At 39.0% G+C, this 19,325-nt stretch overlaps 1 protein-coding gene across 3 annotated transcripts in view; it reads right to left on the bottom strand.

The window, feature by feature from the left end:
- Positions 1–1,028: 1,028 nt before the first annotated feature.
- The window catches only part of LOC143304463 (uncharacterized), a 19,383-nt gene continuing 1,086 nt past the window's right edge, over positions 1,029–19,325 (bottom strand). The window contains exons 1-4 of one of the 3 annotated variants that reach the window (XM_076626949.1): positions 6,066–8,093; positions 5,393–5,852; positions 5,247–5,318; positions 1,029–5,169 (exon numbers count right to left, since the gene is read on the bottom strand). In XM_076626949.1, the coding sequence (XP_076483064.1) occupies positions 4,756–5,169; positions 5,247–5,318; positions 5,393–5,503 (597 nt within the window). In that variant the 5' untranslated portion in view covers positions 5,504–5,852; positions 6,066–8,093 and the 3' untranslated portion in view covers positions 1,029–4,755. Of the gene's footprint in view, positions 5,170–5,246; positions 5,319–5,392; positions 19,277–19,325 lie in introns of those variants that run through there. The other 2 variants (XM_076626950.1, XM_076626952.1) reach the window with 2 other exon arrangements.

Raw genomic sequence — 19,325 nt, 5'->3', positions numbered from 1 at the left:
GATCAAGGTTGGCGGTACATAGGTGCAAAAGCAGGGCATCTGCGGTTGGTTGTCCGATGGCGGCCAAGGCTTTGTAATGAGCTTCCAACTTGGTCGTGTAGGACTGCAAATCGCGATGTGCTATCCGTGATGAGGAGGCTGCGTCAAATATCTCCTGCAAGTGTCTCTCGACAATTTTGGCTGGTCTGTTATACCGTCGTTCTAATATTTCCCAGGCGACTGCGTAGTTAGCTGCCGCATTGCTTAATGACGCGATCGCTAGAGCTGCCCCATGCTTTAGGCAAGAACGGAGATACATCAGTCGCTTGCAGTCGTCTATGCGGGGGTTATCGTGGACCGTGGAGCGAAATTGATCCGCGAACCCCGGCCAATCTTCGTAGGCTCCAGAAAAGGTGGGTAGCTGAATTCTAGGCAAATCGACGGGTTCCGGCAATGACATGTCCGATGGCTTTGTTGCAAGATTTGTGGTGGTTGGTTCTGCTTGCTTGTTTGCCTCCTCAAGGATGGCGGACGCCTGTCCGGCGATGGTGTAGAACTTCTGTTGTAGGTCAACCCGGTCCTTCAGTGTTTGACCCTCGTCTCTGTCGTCTAATTCGCATTGGCCCTTTTTGAACGATGCAAACTCTCCCTCTAAGTCTTGCAAATTACGCTGAATAGCATGCACGGGAGTCCCTTCCTCGTGATTGTTGAGCAATGTGCGAAACGCTTCTAATTCTTGTCTGAATCCTTCGCGTTTCCGCAGCAATTGCCGGACGCGCTCTTCCTGAGGGGGAGCCATGAGGGATTTCGACAATTTGAGCGAGCTTACCTTCATGTTGCGTGGTAACTGGGGGTGCACTCTTTCACTGACACGTATCCGGCTCGAAGGACCAAAATGTTCTTTCACTCGCGGGGAGACACGATCGTGTAGAAGCGCACCAACAGGAGTCGTAAATTCCTGTTACGATTGTTCAATCGACGCCGCGAGATGATCGATCCCCTATTGCGTTTATGCTAATAGAGGTGGTTAATTGAAGTGCACACTGCTGTAACGGGTTTTCAGTTGTGTTTTATTAAGACACTGTGTATACACTGAGTGGTGAATTAACAGCAACCGGGATACGGTTGGACTCGGTTAGAACGTAAGATCAGGGGATGAGAGGGCGAGAGCGTAAGCGCGAATCGTTGCTGCGAACTGAGACTTCCCGAGGTTGCTGACTGACTGACTGGCTGCCTGACTGACTCACTGACCGACTGCTGACTGACTCCCTCTTAGTTTTCCCCGAAGGAAAGCTTGATGCCGATTGGTCGTGACCCCGCTAAAGAAGCAGGACATGAGGAATTTCTCACCAGTGTCCGGGGTGATTTTATTGCTGGGGAAAACCAGTCGTTTCTATCCTATGTTTATGTGTTGGGTTTTCTCGTTCGGTGACTACCTGCCTTTTCCGAGCCTTTTTTAATAGCATAACAAACTCAAGGATTTTGCTAATCCGGACATAAACCGAAATGCTTCTAGACAACTAGATTGCTCGACACACATCTGGAAACAATTTAGCTAGAAGGTGACGTTTTATGGCCGGTCATTGAGTTTATTGGGGGTCTGGAAGCAGGTAGGTGGGCCGCTGGCCGCCAGGTAGCGTTGGCTGGGGTTCCGCTGCTCCATGCGACGCAACAGTTAGTTTAGTAATACTTGTACCGTAGACAAGCAAGTTGAGTACAACTTGGACTTTGGAAGGAAGCGCATTTTGTTATTCCGCTGACCGCGGATTCGTTATTGAACGTAGGATTATTGTCATTAGCATCTCGAGTATCTAATTACTACGGCTACTTGTCAAATTCTGTAATAATCATATTTGTACTAGTAAATATCTTCTCTGTTACATAACAACAATGGCTAATACAAATGAAGATTCGTTACACGCACCTAACCCTAATCATAATGTGAACCCGAAATATATATGCCAGAAATAATATATATGTCGGAGATGAAAGGAAAGCCGAAGCCTTTCCTTGGAAATTTTGGGAATATCCTCTAGTACTTTAGTCTAGATTTTATTATAGCTGTAATTGTTTAAAATTTGTGATAGCGAGATTGGGTTCGAGGTGACAATTGGTCGCCGAACGTAGCCACGCTCACGAGATAAGCGTTTTGCCTAACGGAGGTCTGGAGTAGTTGTATGGGTTTTCCGAGAAGTGAGATTGTGGCGGCATGCGGCCTCGAGAGCGGGCCTAGCCACGTGTGAGGTTACGTCGGAGGTGCCGATACAATGGGACATACATTGTATCAATAATCAAACTCCAAGCAGAAACTGCCTAGCAACGGCGTTCGGAACTTTCTCGATGCTTCTAACGAGTGCGTATAAAATTTCAGACGAGGCCGGCATTCGTGCGATTGCCTTGGAGAGTGACACCTCGAGCATTTTCGTCAATCGTATTTTGTGCCTAAGATTATTTTTACGCTTAGTAAAGAGTTATCTCGTTGGCCGTGGATTCGTTTGAACCCAACAAACACATTGTTAATAGTGTACATTAAATACATTATTCGTAAATCATATTATTCATTAATCTTACTATTCGTTAAGCTTATTATTCATTAGACTTATTATCTGTTAAACTTAATTATTCGTATAATTTATTATTTATTAACTTCATTGTTCATCAAATTTATTATTCATTAGACTTAATTATTTGTTAAGCTTTGTGATAGTCTTGTATATACGCGTACATATTGTCACGTCCCGCGCTCCGCACGCGCCGTAACGAGAACAAGAAAACTATCCCATGCAAAACGCGCGAATAAAGATTTGAATGCACAAACGAACACACGGCGCTACGAAACTAAAGGAAGGATTAACAAGGCGAGGGCAACTAATAAATCCAATCAGTATAAAAAGAAATAATAAATGAAACCAGCCAACGGATTGAACGAGTTACGAACCAAACAAATAAACCGGGAAATAAGAATAACTACAAAAGGGGAAATAATTGAAACACCAGATATACATGTATATATAAATATATTTTAATCAATCAACTTGGAGAGTTACATATAAATATAAACATATATGCTAGACATGTAATGAACTAGTAAATACTAGAGTTAATGCTTATAATACTATGCAACAAATACAATATTATCAATTTATGAAATATAAGTATATACGAAGTTAAGACTTAATAATCAAACGAATACATAAAACATACAATATTGTATTATTAAAGAAATAAAAGTTACATTGTCAGAAACATATATATATGTGTGCGCATTCTATTAAACAGATACATACTTGAAACTAGCCTACATTCCGGTAAAGAATTATAAAATAAGAACTATGTTACGAAACATGCATGTCTGTATATATACATATATAAATTATATTAATGTATGCTCTTTCTACATTATTGATTCAAATCAACAATCTAAGATACATACTTAAAACTAGCCTACGTTCCGGTAAAGAGTTATAAAATAAGAACTACGCTACGAAACATGCATGTCTCTATACAAACATATAAAAATCTATATTCTAAACTACTACTAATCTATGTGCATTCTACAATCTAAGATACATATTTAAAACTAGCCTACATGCCGGTAAAACATTATAAAATAAGAATTTGATTATGAAACATACATGTCTCTATATAAACATATAAATAATCTATTTTTCTAAACTAAAACTACTATTAATAATCTACAAAAGAAATAGAACACACAACGCAACACTTGGGACTAAGCGACAACCTGTCGATAGCCCAAACGCTCAAAATAATTAACACCGCAACGATTCGAGGAATTGCATACAGAAATTCTATCATCAAACACAATTATGTAAACACACATTAAACGCACAATAATCTAGAAACAAAACCTTCAATACTATGTTGTCACAATACAAGATATATATGTATATATGAAATCAAATGATTGACACATAACCTCAAATACACAACACTATATCACTAAAGAATCTGAATGAAAATCACTTTGCCAGAAATATATACATATATACGTGTGCGTGTTCTATCTTATTAAAAGAAATTAATATAAAACAAATAATTAACATTTCATTTCGTATGAACACTATACGGGCAAGAGAAATAGGCATATAAATACGTATATACATATATATATATGTACGTGTGAGTGCATATGTTTTGTATTATCGAATGCTCTATAAAATAAACTACTCGAAACAATAAATAACGCGATCAAAGAATTACAAAACATTAGCTATACTGAAGTAACACACAACATAAACATATATATATATACGTATATTCACACGAGATATACTACTGTCACTTTAAAATAATGTTAATAAATAAATGTTCTGATTGCGGTAGAATAAGGAAAAACGAGCGACAGACGAAAATTTACTTCGATATCAAACAAAACTAAAGACCCGCCACTAAAACTTTACTGATGACATTTATGAGCAGCCATGTTGGATTTATACGCGTCATGGCGACAGGAATATTAGGGATTAATGGAAGTCAGGCGCCAGAAACAAATCATGAAAACACATTGTTAACACTTTTCTTTAATAAATTTTGTGCGCAACTACAAATGTATAAAAAATATATATATATATATATATAAAAGGGGGGCAATATAAAAATAAAAAAATAATATATATAATAAATAATAACAAACGTAAATAACCTAACACTATCAGATTTAAAATATATATATATATTGAACACAAAACAAAATATATCAAAAATTAATAACAATAAGGAACATCAAACAGCGAACCAACGAAATTGAAGCAGCTACACTAAATCAAAATCGAAACAAGGAGCTCCGGGATAAAGTTCGCTGAACTCACGCATATACCAATAGCGCACAACAGGGGAAATTCCCTTTCTCCCAGAAGCATGGTGACGAAGATGCGCCTCCAAAACCTCTTCGGGAATTTCATTCGCAAAACGAACTTTCACGCAACGATCAGTATCAACGATTTCAACCAGAGGGGGTTCCCTCTCCAATATGACGGTCTCCGCATCAAAGAAATTCTCGTCGAAAGTAACCAAATCGTCAAAGCCCAATTTCGACACAGCCTCGGCACCAATGTTAAACAGTTCCTCCAACCACTCCGATACTCGTGGTCTATCACAGGGTCGCGTGCGTTTGATGGGTCCTCCCGAGTCGCCCATGGGTTCTTCGGAATCCCTCTTTCGCTTGGGCTGAGAACAACACGGTATATTTTAAATAAAACGAGACAGGACGAATCAAGCGAACTAAAACAAGACTAAATACGTACCAAGGAAGTCTGGAAAGGAACCTCTGATGGAAACGACTCAGCAAACATGGTTCGAACGTCGATCACCGAAGCCTAGGGAAATAGCAAAAAAAGGAAAAACAATCAAAATTACAAAACAATCATAATATGCAAACATCCAAACTTACGCAAAACAATTCGAAGGAGAAGGCCTTTGTTATGGGAGAGCAGCGGAGTTGCGCGTGTTGCCCGAGCAAACTTTGAAATAATAATGATGCTGCAGCCACCAGCCCTTCCATGCGCCGAAGAAAACACCGGTAATTCCCGCGGTACAGCACGTGGAAGTTTCTCGCGGAAAGGATTAGATCAGCGTGGAATGCTTCAAATCTCCTAGACGCTAGCTCAGCAGAAACACAGGACTGATAGAAAACTAAGTTGAAATATGGAACTTACATTTTGTCACGTACGATTCCGAGAAGCCCAAAACTGCAACATCCCGATTCCCACGGAAGCGTACCCCCAGCGGACCACCACCCCGTGGGGGATGGCATTATAAATAAGCATAGCAACATAGCGCAGCGTTCATTAGTTTGTTCATAAATCTTGCGATCGTTTGTTATTACGGCTCATCATTCTTTGCGTCCATTACTGCGTTTAGAATTTGTATAAGTATTTTTGCGTTTCGGGGTCTTTAGTTTTTCGGTAAAGAAAAAGGAGTCGCGATTAAATAAAAGAAAATTTTAAGTCCTCATTACGGTATTAATTCAGTTAGCGAGTTACTCAATTTGTATCGAAATAGCTTAATAAAGTAAAGGTTGGTAAAAACCCTATATTCGAGATTAAATAATAAACCCAACAAACCTCGTCGATCACCGAAACACCTGGAGTAATGGCACCCGATAGCACCTTTTCCTCAAGGTAAGAGAATTAATTTTAAAAACTTTCTTCTTCTCTGGTAATCTCGTTGTCCTCGAGAATTGAATTAAAAACCTCCTATCATCGATTTCATTCATTTTCGCGAACGGTTTTAAAGATAGAAACATTGCTTAAATTTTAAACAAAGGTGTTGTCCGTTGTGTCGGCTTGTGCGAATGGTGTTTTCAGCTACTGAAACATCCTCTGATCTTCGCATTCCTCCTCCCATTGTTGGTAAAATATTACCCGTCTTTGAGCAAGGCTTGCGAAATCACACGAGTTCCACGCAGAGAGGATCGTTAGAATCATCCTCGTTAATTAAACTCAAAAGGCAAGAAGATCGTGGCGACAGACTTTATCGTGGTAAATGAATTGAGTTTCGGTCCTAACGACAAACTACTACAGCGGAATTAAAAGAGAAGAAGAAGTCGAACGTAAAAATAAATTTATATAAAACAACGAACAATCTCATATTCCTATCTAATCCAGCAACGCTAAAATATAAATATCCAGCTAATAAAATATATATATATAATAACCTAAGCAATCCTACGTCAAAATAAAAATCCGTCCAACGAGGAAAAATATTCATTGTACCCAGCTTTAATCCTCTCCCGCGCGAGTACCCCTGCGCATAGCAAGTTAGCCGAAAAGTGAAATTCGTTTACCAGTTGCATTAAGCGTCAGTTAACGCTACCCTTTAAACGCAAAAGAAAATAATAAAAACAAAATATTTTGAAATAGTCTTTAGACTATTTCTGGTGGCAGCAACTATCGTATTAATTAATTACCTAAATCGGAATTAAATACACAATAATATCATTTCAACTTATTTCCCTTCAGATTACATACAAACTCAAACTATAAAAAAAAAAATTTTTCAGTAAAATTTAAACTTAAGATTTGATCGATTTAAACAAACAAATTAATACGTAACATTTGGAGTAGTAAATTTTTGGTGGCAGCGGTGGGATCCGCTTCACGGAGGATTAAAGTTGGTTTAAACGATTTGACACGCTCCATAGTAGATTAAAGTTGTCACACTTGTTAATAAAATATATATTTAAAAAACAATGGCGACTGTAGTGGAATCGTTTGACGAAGAAATGGTTTTGACATTGTCGGAAAAGCTTAAAGCATGGGATGCGAACTTTCGCGATATGAGTGCAAAACTCGCCGAATTACAAAGCGGATTATTCGAACTTAAAACGAAACAGGAACCTCAAACACCCAAATCGCCGCCGACAGCGCAACAGGAAACGGTCCAGACAGGTGGACATACCCAGGCAATTAAGCTAAAAGACGCGATCGAATCGGTGCCAGTGTTTGACGGATATCGACCATCGGTATTCCATTTTTTAAGAGCTTGTGAGCGCGCGCGAAATATGATTCCCAGATATCAAGAACCTCAATTGGTAAAATTGTTAGTAAATAAGCTTCGTGGACACGCGTTCCTCGCCATCGAAGACACGGAATTAATGAGTTTAAATGATTTCGGAAACAAATTAAAGGATCTATTCGGCCCAAAGAAATCTCTTAATGAATATAAGGGAGAATTAGGAACGATATTTCAACGACCCGGGGAAGATATATTAGATTATATGGATCGCGTTAGAAATCTTAGATTAGCAATAATGGACGGAGAAAGAGGCGACTACGGCATCATATCCCCCGACGTACAAGATACTATAGATTGGGAAACGAGAGAAGCTTTCGTTAAAGGACTTCCGAACGAGGTATATGTACGAGTAAAAATAGCAGGGTACCATACTTTAGAAGATGCGTATCGTCAAGCCGTTAAAGCAACACACGAATTGAGACAAATAACCGACAGAACGCGACCCCATCGACCGACACCCTCGAACTATTACAGACGCAATAACGCACGTCCCTCGAACACTAATAACAATATCAGAAACAACCGCCAAGATCGAAGATCAGTACCTCCATCGCAGAATTTTCCGAATACTAATAGACAAAATATCATGTGTAACTATTGTAAAAAACCCGGACATTTAGTGAAGGACTGTTACAAATTTAAAGCCCGAGTAGACGCCGGATTAATCGTACCCTACGCTTCGAGACCGTCGGGAAACCAAACACGTCCTTCGGGAGAATGGGGCGAGCCACGAGGGAACGATACGCCGAATCGCCCGAGAGTACAAGCGGCAATCAGGACGAGGGCAGCCACCCACGCGAGATCAACTCCACCACCCATAACGAGAGACGGAGCGAACGCAATGCCGACTATAAGATCGAACGAACAGCCACTAAATACTGTGGGGGAGTCATCCCACAACCAAACAAGGCCACAGACAGAGAATCCAGAATCTCAAGACAAAAGGGAAAGAGCGAAGCACAAGCAACCGGCGAAGGAAAATCATCAAGAGTTGAATTCAGATTCGGAAGGCGACCTCTCCGAATTATTTCAGTAAAATTTAACGATTCTCCAACGACCCCAACTGCACGAATAGTTTCCCCAAATCTAAAAACCAAGACGAGTTTATTGTTAGACTCTGGATCGGAAATCAATATTATCAAGAAACCTGCTTTACCCGATTCAGCCATCATCGACGAGAAAGAATCAATTGAAGTGCGAGGAATTACGTCAACGAGCCTGGTCTCCCTAGGGCAGACGGTAATACAGGTCGCGGGCCATCCGGTTATTTTTCACGTAGTCGATGATTCATTACTAATCGATCAAGACGGAATCTTAGGATCCGAATTTTTTGCAGGTTGCAAAGCTCGTTTAGATTATGAAGAAAAACATATCAAATGGGGAAATATTTATATTCCCTTCGACACTAAGGAGAAAATAATTATACCGAAGCGAAGTTCAATAACGTGTTCAATTAATATCGCTAATCCAGAGATAAAAGAGGGATTTATTCCAAGAATCGAGCCGAGCAAGGGAATCTATTTCGGAAATGCAGTTGTGAGGAATCATAAAGGAAAAGGCTATATAAGAGTAATAAATACTACTTCAAGAGATTACGAATTTACAACACCGACGATGGTAATTAAGGAATTTGAAAATCCCTCCTCGCTTCCTAGGACAGCGTGTAATACAGTTTTAAAATCGAAGGAAAGTAGATACGAAAAAATAAATGAGTTACTACGACTCGAACACTTGAACGAAGAAGAAAAGGAAAATGTAAAAAAATTGATTCGTAACAATCAAGATAGATTTCATATTCCAAGAGATACATTGGAGGCAACTGAAGTTCTGGAACATAGAATAATTACCACAGATAATATACCAATTAATACCAAACAGTATCGATATCCGCCAATACATCGAGAAGAGATAAATCGACAGATTCAAGAATTGCTAGATACGGACGTAGTGGAACCATCAATATCTCCATATAACTCCCCGTTATGGATTGTGCCCAAAAAACCCGATTCGCAAGGAAATAAACGCTGGAGATTAGTTATCGATTATAGAAAATTGAACGATAAAACGATTGGCGATGCCTTCCCATTACCCAACATCACAGAAATATTGGATCAATTAGGAAGTGCAAAATATTTTTCCACGTTTGACTTAGCATCAGGCTTTCACCAGATCCGTATGTCGCAAGAGGACGCCCACAAAACGGCATTTTCGACACCATACGGACATTTTCAATTCAAAAGAATGCCCTTTGGATTAAAAAATGCCCCAGCAACATTTCAACGTTTAATGAACTCGGTATTATCGGGTCTGCAAGGAATAGAACTATTCGTCTATCTGGATGACATAGTGATTTATTCCAGATCTCTCCAGGAACACGAAATTAAATTTAATAAATTAATGGAAAGACCGAGGACAGCCAAATTACGATTACAACCCGATAAGTGTGAATTTTTACGGCATGAGGTGAATTATTTGGGACATATAATTAGTGAGGATGGCGTGAAACCCGATCCAAAAAAGGTCGAAGCCGTATCAAAATTTCCACGACCAAAGAAGGCGAAAAATATCAAACAATTTCTGGGACTAGCAGGATATTACAGAAGATTTATACCCGATTTCTCCAAGGTCGCGAAACCATTGACACAACTATTAAAGAAAGATACTCCCTTCAAATGGACGGAAAATCAAGAAGATGCATTCAATAATTTAAAAACAGCGTTAATGACGAAACCCATTCTACAATATCCAGACTTTTCTAAACCTTTTAACCTTACCACAGACGCATCAGGATATGCAATAAGCGGTGTACTGAGTCAAGGGCCAATCGGAAAGGATTTGCCGATTGCGTATGCCTCAAGACTATTAAATTCCGCCGAACAAAACTACTCTACTGTCACGGTGGTCGTGAGAACGCAACGAAAGGATGGTTATGCCTCACATACCTTGGTCAGCAAAATGATGGCTAAGCAGTAATAGAAACTGACAAGAGTACCGCTAAACAAAACGAACTAATCGCTACCCTGATTGAACAATTTGAAAGCCTAACTCACGAGTTTAGAAGCTTTAGAAACAGCACCGATCAAAACATTAAAAACATAAAAGAATTTGCGGAAACTAGCGATAGAAATCGCTCTAAAGAAATACGCGATCTTGCAAAAACCATGGAAATAAAATACGACACCGAGACTGACCAGTCGCAAATAAACGCCCATTTAGAAACCGCTGCTGATAACGTAACGGATGACGAAACTGACGGACCGAACACGTCACAAAGACCACGAGCCGCATCTAGCCGCGCCGCGATTAAACCAATAAACAACTACAACGAAGATCGAGGGCTCGAGGCAGATAAGGCCATACGAACTGTCGAGACACTACGTGGTCAAGATGACGTAGGCGTTGAAGATTTCATCTTATCGGTCCGCAAAGCAAGAGCTAGGTGCAAGGCAAGTGACAGAGAGCTATTATTAGATCTCATACTGATCGAAAAGATTACCGACAACGCGAAACGAAACATACGATATCTAAAAATCAACTCGTTCGAAGACTTATATTCATGCTTAAGACAACACGTATTAACACCAACAACTATTAGCAACTGTAGGGACAAATTAAAGAATTTAAAACAAGGGGCAACAGAAAGTGTACAATCTTTTAACTCCAGATTCCGACAACAGCTAAACGAATTAAATTATGCAGTCCAAAACGAAAACCGCACACCAACAGAACGACGCGTAGCTATAGATATTGAAGAACGCGAAGCACTTAAAACATATTTGCTCAACTTACGATACGAGATAGGACAGATGGTGGTATCTAGCGATCCAAAGAACCTGAACCTTGCCCAACAACTAGCAGCTGATAGAGAACAATGGTTACGAGATGCAAATCGTGTTGCCAACCGCCCAAAGAATCAATCTCACAACATTACATTAGTATCCAAGCGAACTACTACCGATTCACAGCCACAAACTTTTGCTCAGCTACCTAGCCGACCATTAGACAACCGCATGAAACCGAAGTGTCCAAAGTGTTTACGAATTGGACACACAGCCGAAAAATGCTACTCTCGAAATTTTCCATTCGCCAGCCAAGGAAAGATTCCACCTCGAGTAAACCAAACAACGGAGAACCCAGAGGAAGCTTACCTCGAGTTAACTGCACCACCACCGGAAGATTACTATCAATCGTACTGCAACGAAGAGACGGAGGAAGAGCCAGATTCCTCATCGATACCGGAGCAAGAATCAACCTTATAAAAGAAAAAGCCTCACTAAACGTCCAAACTTCTAACCCAAAAACCTTCCTAATGGGAAGTGACAAACATACCACTAACAAAATTTGCAATTTAACCATGCTCAAGAAAAATCATCAATTCTACGTAGTCCCTAACAACTTTCCCCTAATCGAAGATGGAATAATCGGACTCCCATTCCTTACAAAGTATCAATACAGCGTCACTAACAATAAACTAACCTTAGACGAAATTATATTACCATTCCAGGAAACCGATAGCAAGATAAGACCAGGCGAAACTCTAATCTCAGCCCAATACATCGAAGGAAAGCCCACAACAGTATGTTTCATCGACACTGGTAAGCAAATCTGTCACATTACAAACGAAATAGAGAAACCCGATAAACTAAGCCAAATTAATAAATTCGCACAAATAATACGTACCAAACATATTGATCCAGAACTTCGAGAACCCCTTGAGAAAATCCTCATCAATTACTTAGTCGTTTTTAATATGGAAACAGACTCATTACCATGTACCAACTTGACAGAACATACAATCACACTCAAGACAGACAAACCTATAAACATCAAATCTTATAGACCGCCCGAATGTCATAAAAAGGAAATCGAGACTCAAATCAACGACATGTTAGACAAACAAATCATAGAACCATCGGACAGTCCATATAACGCACCAATTTGGGTAGTTCCAAAAAAATTAGATGCATCAGGCAAACAAAAATGGAGAATCGTTATAGATTTTAGAAAATTAAACGAGCAAACAGACCAAGACGCGTATCCTTTACCAAATTCGGACGAAATACTCGAGCACTTAGGCAAAGCTAAATTTTTCTCGGCCCTAGACCTCTCGTCAGGATTTCACCAGATACCTATGGAGCAAAATTCCAAAAAATATACTGCATTCTCAACCCCACAAGGTCACTTCCACTATAATCGCATGCCCTTCGGCCTTAAAAACGCACCGGCGACGTTTCAACGTATGATGGATACCGCGCTACGGGGGTTAATAGGAAATAACTGTTTCGTATACCTGGATGACATTATAATATTCGGGAGCACCATCCAAGAACATAACCGAAATCTAGCCATTATACTAGACAGACTACAAAATTTAGGATTAAAAATACAACCGGACAAATGCGAATTTTTGAAACCGGAATTAGAATACTTAGGACACGTAGTAACAAAGGAAGGAGTAAAACCTAATCCCAAAAAGATTCAAGCCGTGAAAGACTTTAAAACACCAAAGACCGCGACCCACATAAAGTCATTCTTAGGACTCGTTGGATACTATAGAAAATTTATACGTAATTTTTCTAAAATCGCAAAACCATTGACAGATCTCACAAAAAAGGACACTCCATTCTACTGGACCGATAGACAACAACTTGCATTTGACACACTAAAACAAAAACTCTGCGAAGCCCCTGTACTACAATATCCAGACTTTGACAAAACATTCACATTAACAACAAACGCAAGTAACGAAGGGTTAGGAGCAATACTCTCCCAAGACGGACATCCATGCTGTTATATATCCCGAACTTTGAACCCTCCTGAAAAGAATTATTCCACAACCGAGAAAGAGTTATTAGCAATAGTATGGTCAATCAAAAGACTAAGACAATACCTACTTGGTAGAAAATTTAAAATTCAAAGCGATCATCAAGCCTTGAAATGGTTAAAGAATGTTAAAGACCCCTCATCGAGACTCATGCGATGGCGTTTGAGACTCGAGGAGTACGATTATGAAATCGAATACAAAAAAGGAAAAGAAAATACAGCTGCAGATGCTCTATCCCGATTGTATCCTATCACTAATGAAGAAATCCAACCCAATGTAGAAAACCCGGACTATTATGACGAGTATATAGACTGGAAAATCAATATCACCCCAGCTCCGATAACCCAAAAACCTAACAGACCACACTTTAAACAAATTACAAAGACCGAACTGGGAGACTTTAACGAACAGCATTGGTTGCGTCAATTAACCAAACACTTTATTAAACACCGAACCGGACGCTTACAAATAGGAATAAACGACAATAGCTTCAGCACGTTAGAAAAGGTAAATATTCAACTCATGCTAAGGTTTCTAACAACTAGATTCCCTCAAATTAAATTAATATTTGGACAAGATCCGCCAGTAGACTACGATAACGAACAAAAACAAACGATACTACGCGAAAATCATAACGAATTAGTAGGACACTTAGGTATACACCGCACCGTGAAACGAATACAAGAGCACCATCACTGGACAAACCTAGAACAAGACGTTACAGAATTCATACAAAACTGCGAAACCTGCCAACGAGAAAAGCTAAATCGTATCAGGGCCAAGGAACAACCTATGATAACTGACACACCGCTTAATCCTAATGACAAAATCGCAATGGACATATTCGGACCTCTCACCAAAACCAAACGGGGCAATCAGTTTATCCTGTCTATCCAAGATCAATTAACCAAATATCTCATCCTCATACCCTTAAAAGACCAAACAGCCAACTCAATCATTAACGAACTTTTGGATCACTATGTGTACATATTTTCCGCACCAAAAAGTATTCTGACGGACATGGGACGAAATTTCGTATGTAAATTGATGGACACATTTGAAAGGGCTTTCAAAATCCGACACATAAAAACCACTTCTTTCCATCCACAATCTAACGGATCCCTTGAACGAACGCATGCCGTAGTAAAGGACCTTATTCGAACTTGTACGACCGACCGACAGAACGACTGGGATGAAAACTTAAAATTAATATGCATGGGATATAATACTTCAGTACACGAGACGACCGGACATACCCCATTCGAACTAACATTTGGACGACAAGCTAACATGCCATCCTCAATATCAACCACTCCTAGCCTAACCAGAGAACAATTGTTTAACCTCTGGAAAAATCGACACAACGCCTATATAGCTAAAGCAAGACGAGTTACCGAATCTAACAAAAAGCGATACCAGAGGGATCAAATGCGAAAAATTATTAAAACACAGACGATATTCCGAGTAAAAGATAAAGTATGGGTACATAACGATCACAAAACTAACAAGCTAGACCACGAATGGCTAGGACCTGCAGAAATCCTCTCATCCAATCCACCCACCTATCTTATCGAATATTCCAACGGTCACACGCAAAGAATCCACGGTAACAGGCTAAAACCCTATCTTTCAGGAAGAAGACCATAATATGGATCATCATAACACTCGAGTACATTAGAAGCGATCTAGAAGTAAAACCATTGAATTACGCCAACATATTCCTGGAACACATTGACAATTGCTATCTGTACAACGAACAAATAGATATCACCCTTATAGTAGGCCTTAACGATCCAATTGACCAAGTTAATAGATTACAACGCGTAATAGATTTAATAGACCGTCAATGTAAACCACCTTGCGCTTACATACCAGAAATAAGCAGCCTAAAATTTAAGTACAGAAATCTTCAAAACCTGACTCGGCAACTCAAATTATTATTGCGTTATAAAAGCAAACGCGGATTGCTCAATGTCATAGGCTCAGTATCCAAAACTTTATTCGGAACTCTCGACGAAAACGATTTAGAACTCATTAACAAGAACATCGATACATTATTTGATTCCAACAATAAAATAAAAACAATTCTTAGTAACCAAACCGCACTCATCAAACGCGTGCTAGACAATACCAAAACAAATCAACTTGAAAACTTAGCCAACGATATACACAAGATTGAAAACCACAATGAAAAAAACGAAATATTAGTCTCCCTATTAATTCAAACCGAATCTACCATATCAGAACTCCATATAAACATCGACGAAATTTTTAACACTGTTATGTTAGGGAAACAAGGAATCATAAACCCACAAGTTATAGAACCCGAACAATTCTTAAAAACACTTGACCAAATAACGAGACAAAACTTTATGACTAACCATATCGAACCTTCAGTTCAAAACTTTCAACTAATTCTAGATCTAAGCAAACTAAAGGTATGGATAAGAGATAACAAACTTATATATACAATAACTGTGCCGCTTTTGGAAAACAATGAATGGAAAATAACTAAAATTTACCCGATACCTTCCAAACAAAACTCTGTATTCATTGCGCCTGTAATAGAAACTGATTTGATACTAACCGACTCAGAACAATACACCTTTGTCGATAGTCACTACTTAAACAAATATTGTAAACGAACGGCAATCATCCACATTTGTAAAAGAACTCAACCGAGTCACAATAGAATCAATTCACCTGAATGCAGATCAGAATTAATTACTAATCGACAGACGGTCAAAACTTGCCCGACTGCTGTCTTCAAGCTGGAAGAATTGACGTTCGTACCTTTGCAGACGGAAAACCATTATATTATTATTCCTGCGAAAAATGTACAAATCGACGTGTTATGTAAGACACATAAAATCCTAGAAATTAGACAACCAAGCTTAATTAGCAGTAAAACCGGGTGCATAATCACATACGATCATAATATTATGAAAATAGGAGGATCACATAAAAATATCTCTTACGAAACCAAATTTAAGAATAGCATATACAGCTTCGAAGAAACAGATGTTCCAATATTAGAGAAAATATTAGAAACAGCTCCAAAAGTAACTCACAATTTTAACCAATATAAAGCTAACCTCGACACATTACAAACACAAATCAGTACCCTGCAATTTGAGCGACGCATAAATTCATTGAAGAAATATGGCATATCCACACTACAAATATTAGGAATCATAGCCCTAGGACTAGGAACAATATATGTAATGTACAAATGTAAACTTTTCGAATGTCTACGCCGATCATTTCCTAAAAATGTACGTATCAAAATACTCTGCCCTACCGCTCGCGTAAACAGGATCGATCAAACATCAACAGTACCAAGGACGGTCACCTTCCAAAATATCACCGAAGACGAAGATGAGGGGATCATTCAACTTAGAAGCCCCACCAGAGCCTTACGCTTTAGCGGAGCAAAGCGAAGCTAAGGAGGGGGGAATGTCACGGTGGTCGTGAGAACGCAACGAAAGGATGGTTATGCCTCACATACCTTGGTCAGCAAAATGATGGCTAAGCAGTAATAGAAACCCTATGTGACCGGCATCCAGCGATAGCCCCTCCACAGGAGCCGGGTCCTTGATATAAAAAAGTACCTCTCGAGTCGTTGTAAGAACATTCTTTTCTGTGCTGTTTGACCATTCTGTATCGTTACTCTGTCAGTGTTCAATAAATTTTCTAATAACAATCAAAATTTAAGTACGAATTTCTCACCTTGCGTGCGGAACGTGAAATTACCCCGAATCGACGTGACACTACCATAGAAAAGGAGTGTCTGGCAATTGTTTACAGCGCAATGCACTTCCGACCGTATCTTTACGGAAGAAAGTTTACTATCGTAACCGATCATAAACCTTTAGTGTGGATGCATTCTATCAAAGATCCTACTTCTAGAATTTGGAAATGGAAATTAAAATTATCGGACTTTGAATTTGATATTGTATACAAAGAAGGCAGAGCGAACGCAAACGCAGACGCATTATCTAGGAACCCTCCAGAAGTTTGTTTACCAATCAGAAAGAGAGAGGAAGTCTCACCGATTCGCTATCCTGTCCCAAAAAGATTCGAAATAGACACGTCAACGGAAGACTCTCCCGTATTCGAAGCCAAACCACGCGTCTTGCCTCAACCCAGTGATTCCAAAAACCAAGGAAAGGGTTTTACCCGAAAACATTTTACAATAGAAGAAACCTCCATAAAATATTTAGACCAAGCACTAACAGAAATCAATGTAAGTACAGACAGAGAAATAACCAATCGAGAAAAGGAAGACACGGACACGACAAGCGAAAAAGAAACCTCCACTGTAGTTCCAGAACTAATTCAACAACAAGAAAAGGACACGAGACCTACGATAATTGCGGAACTAAAAATTTCGGAAACCCGAGACTCAATTGCAAGAGTAAGTGACCATAAAGTAGTATTTATAGATATACACGGCAAACCGATAGATAAAGGAGCCTTAGAAATGAAGGAAACGGGAAAATTGCCTCGTTATGAAGATTTAATGTTAGAAAAAGCAAGATTGAATTACGATTCCGGAAAATACATTGTATCCCTACCGATAAAGGAAAATAGAAATATTCCAATAACACCAGACAATTTATTAAACTCGCTAAGATCTCTATTAGACGTAGTAAATGAAAAACAGTTAACTTCGTTTAGCATTAGCAAAGGAAACTTGGAGGAAATACCCTGGCGATATACAATCAGAAAATTAAAGGAAATATTTATGGAAAAAACCTTGTCCATCACCATTTGCACTGGAGAAGTAATTACTCCACCTGTGGAAGCGCGGAACAACATAATACGAGAAAAACATGAATCAAGCGTAGCAGGACACAAAGGAATTACCAAAACTTATCAAAGAATACGACAACACTACTATTGGGAAAATATGAAAAAGGAAATTCAAGATTACGTAAGAACATGTAAGGAATGTCAATTAAAGAAACTCACAAGAATAAAAGCAAAACAACCAATGGTACTTACAGACACACCAGGTAAAGCATTCGATAAAATTAGTATGGATATTGTAGGACCATTACCAAAAACTCAAAAGGGAAATGAATATATATTAACCATCCAAGATTTATTAACAAAATACTCAATTGGGATTCCACTAGGAGGAATCTCGTCAGCCGAGATAGCGGACGCTTTTGTAAAGCGATTTATTTGTCGTTTCGGATCACCGAGAGCTATTTTCACTGATCAAGGAACGAACTTTACATCCTCACAAATGAAGAAAGTAGCAAAGAGATTCCGCATCAAACAATACACCACGACGGCATATCATCCACAAAGTAACGGTTCAATCGAAAGATCTCACCACGTACTGATTGAATATCTCAAATTATACATTGAAAATTCCAGAAATTGGGACGAATGGGTAGAATTAGCTATGTTTTCTTATAATACCTCTGTACACGAAGGAACGAAATTCTCCCCGCACGAATTAGTTTTTGGACATTTAGCCAGAGAACCTACTGGTGAAGTAATAATCGAAGAGAACATGAAACCAACATACGCAGAATATCTCGAAGACCTGTTCGATAAAATTAACACCGTACAACGAATGGCAAGAGAAAATTTAATAAAATCCAAACTAAGATCAAAAGAATATTACGACCGACGAATCAACCCCCAGGATTTTAAAGTAGGAGATTCGATATATTTACTAAAAGAACCCAGTAAAGGAAAATTCTCCGATCAATATACTGGACCATATAAAGTGCTAGAAATCCTGCAGAACCAAAACGTCAAGATTGAAGTAAAAGGGATTCCGCGAACAGTGCACTTAAACAAGCTAAAACTAGCGCATAATCGAAATAAACAATGAATAAAGTGATTTCAGTGGGTAACGTAGTGCAGTAGTGTATGTTGTAGTGCTGTTTGTCGAATAATACAGATATCGAACACCTAAAAGGAAAAAGGGAAATTATTATATGTGTTTCAATTATTGCTTAAA

Source organism: Bombus vancouverensis, unplaced genomic scaffold (assembly GCF_051014615.1).
Source record: "Bombus vancouverensis nearcticus unplaced genomic scaffold, iyBomVanc1_principal scaffold0036, whole genome shotgun sequence".
Taxonomy (NCBI): domain Eukaryota; kingdom Metazoa; phylum Arthropoda; class Insecta; order Hymenoptera; family Apidae; genus Bombus; species Bombus vancouverensis.
The sequence above is the reverse complement of the archived record's forward strand: the minus strand, read 5'-3'. Positions and strand labels throughout refer to the sequence as shown.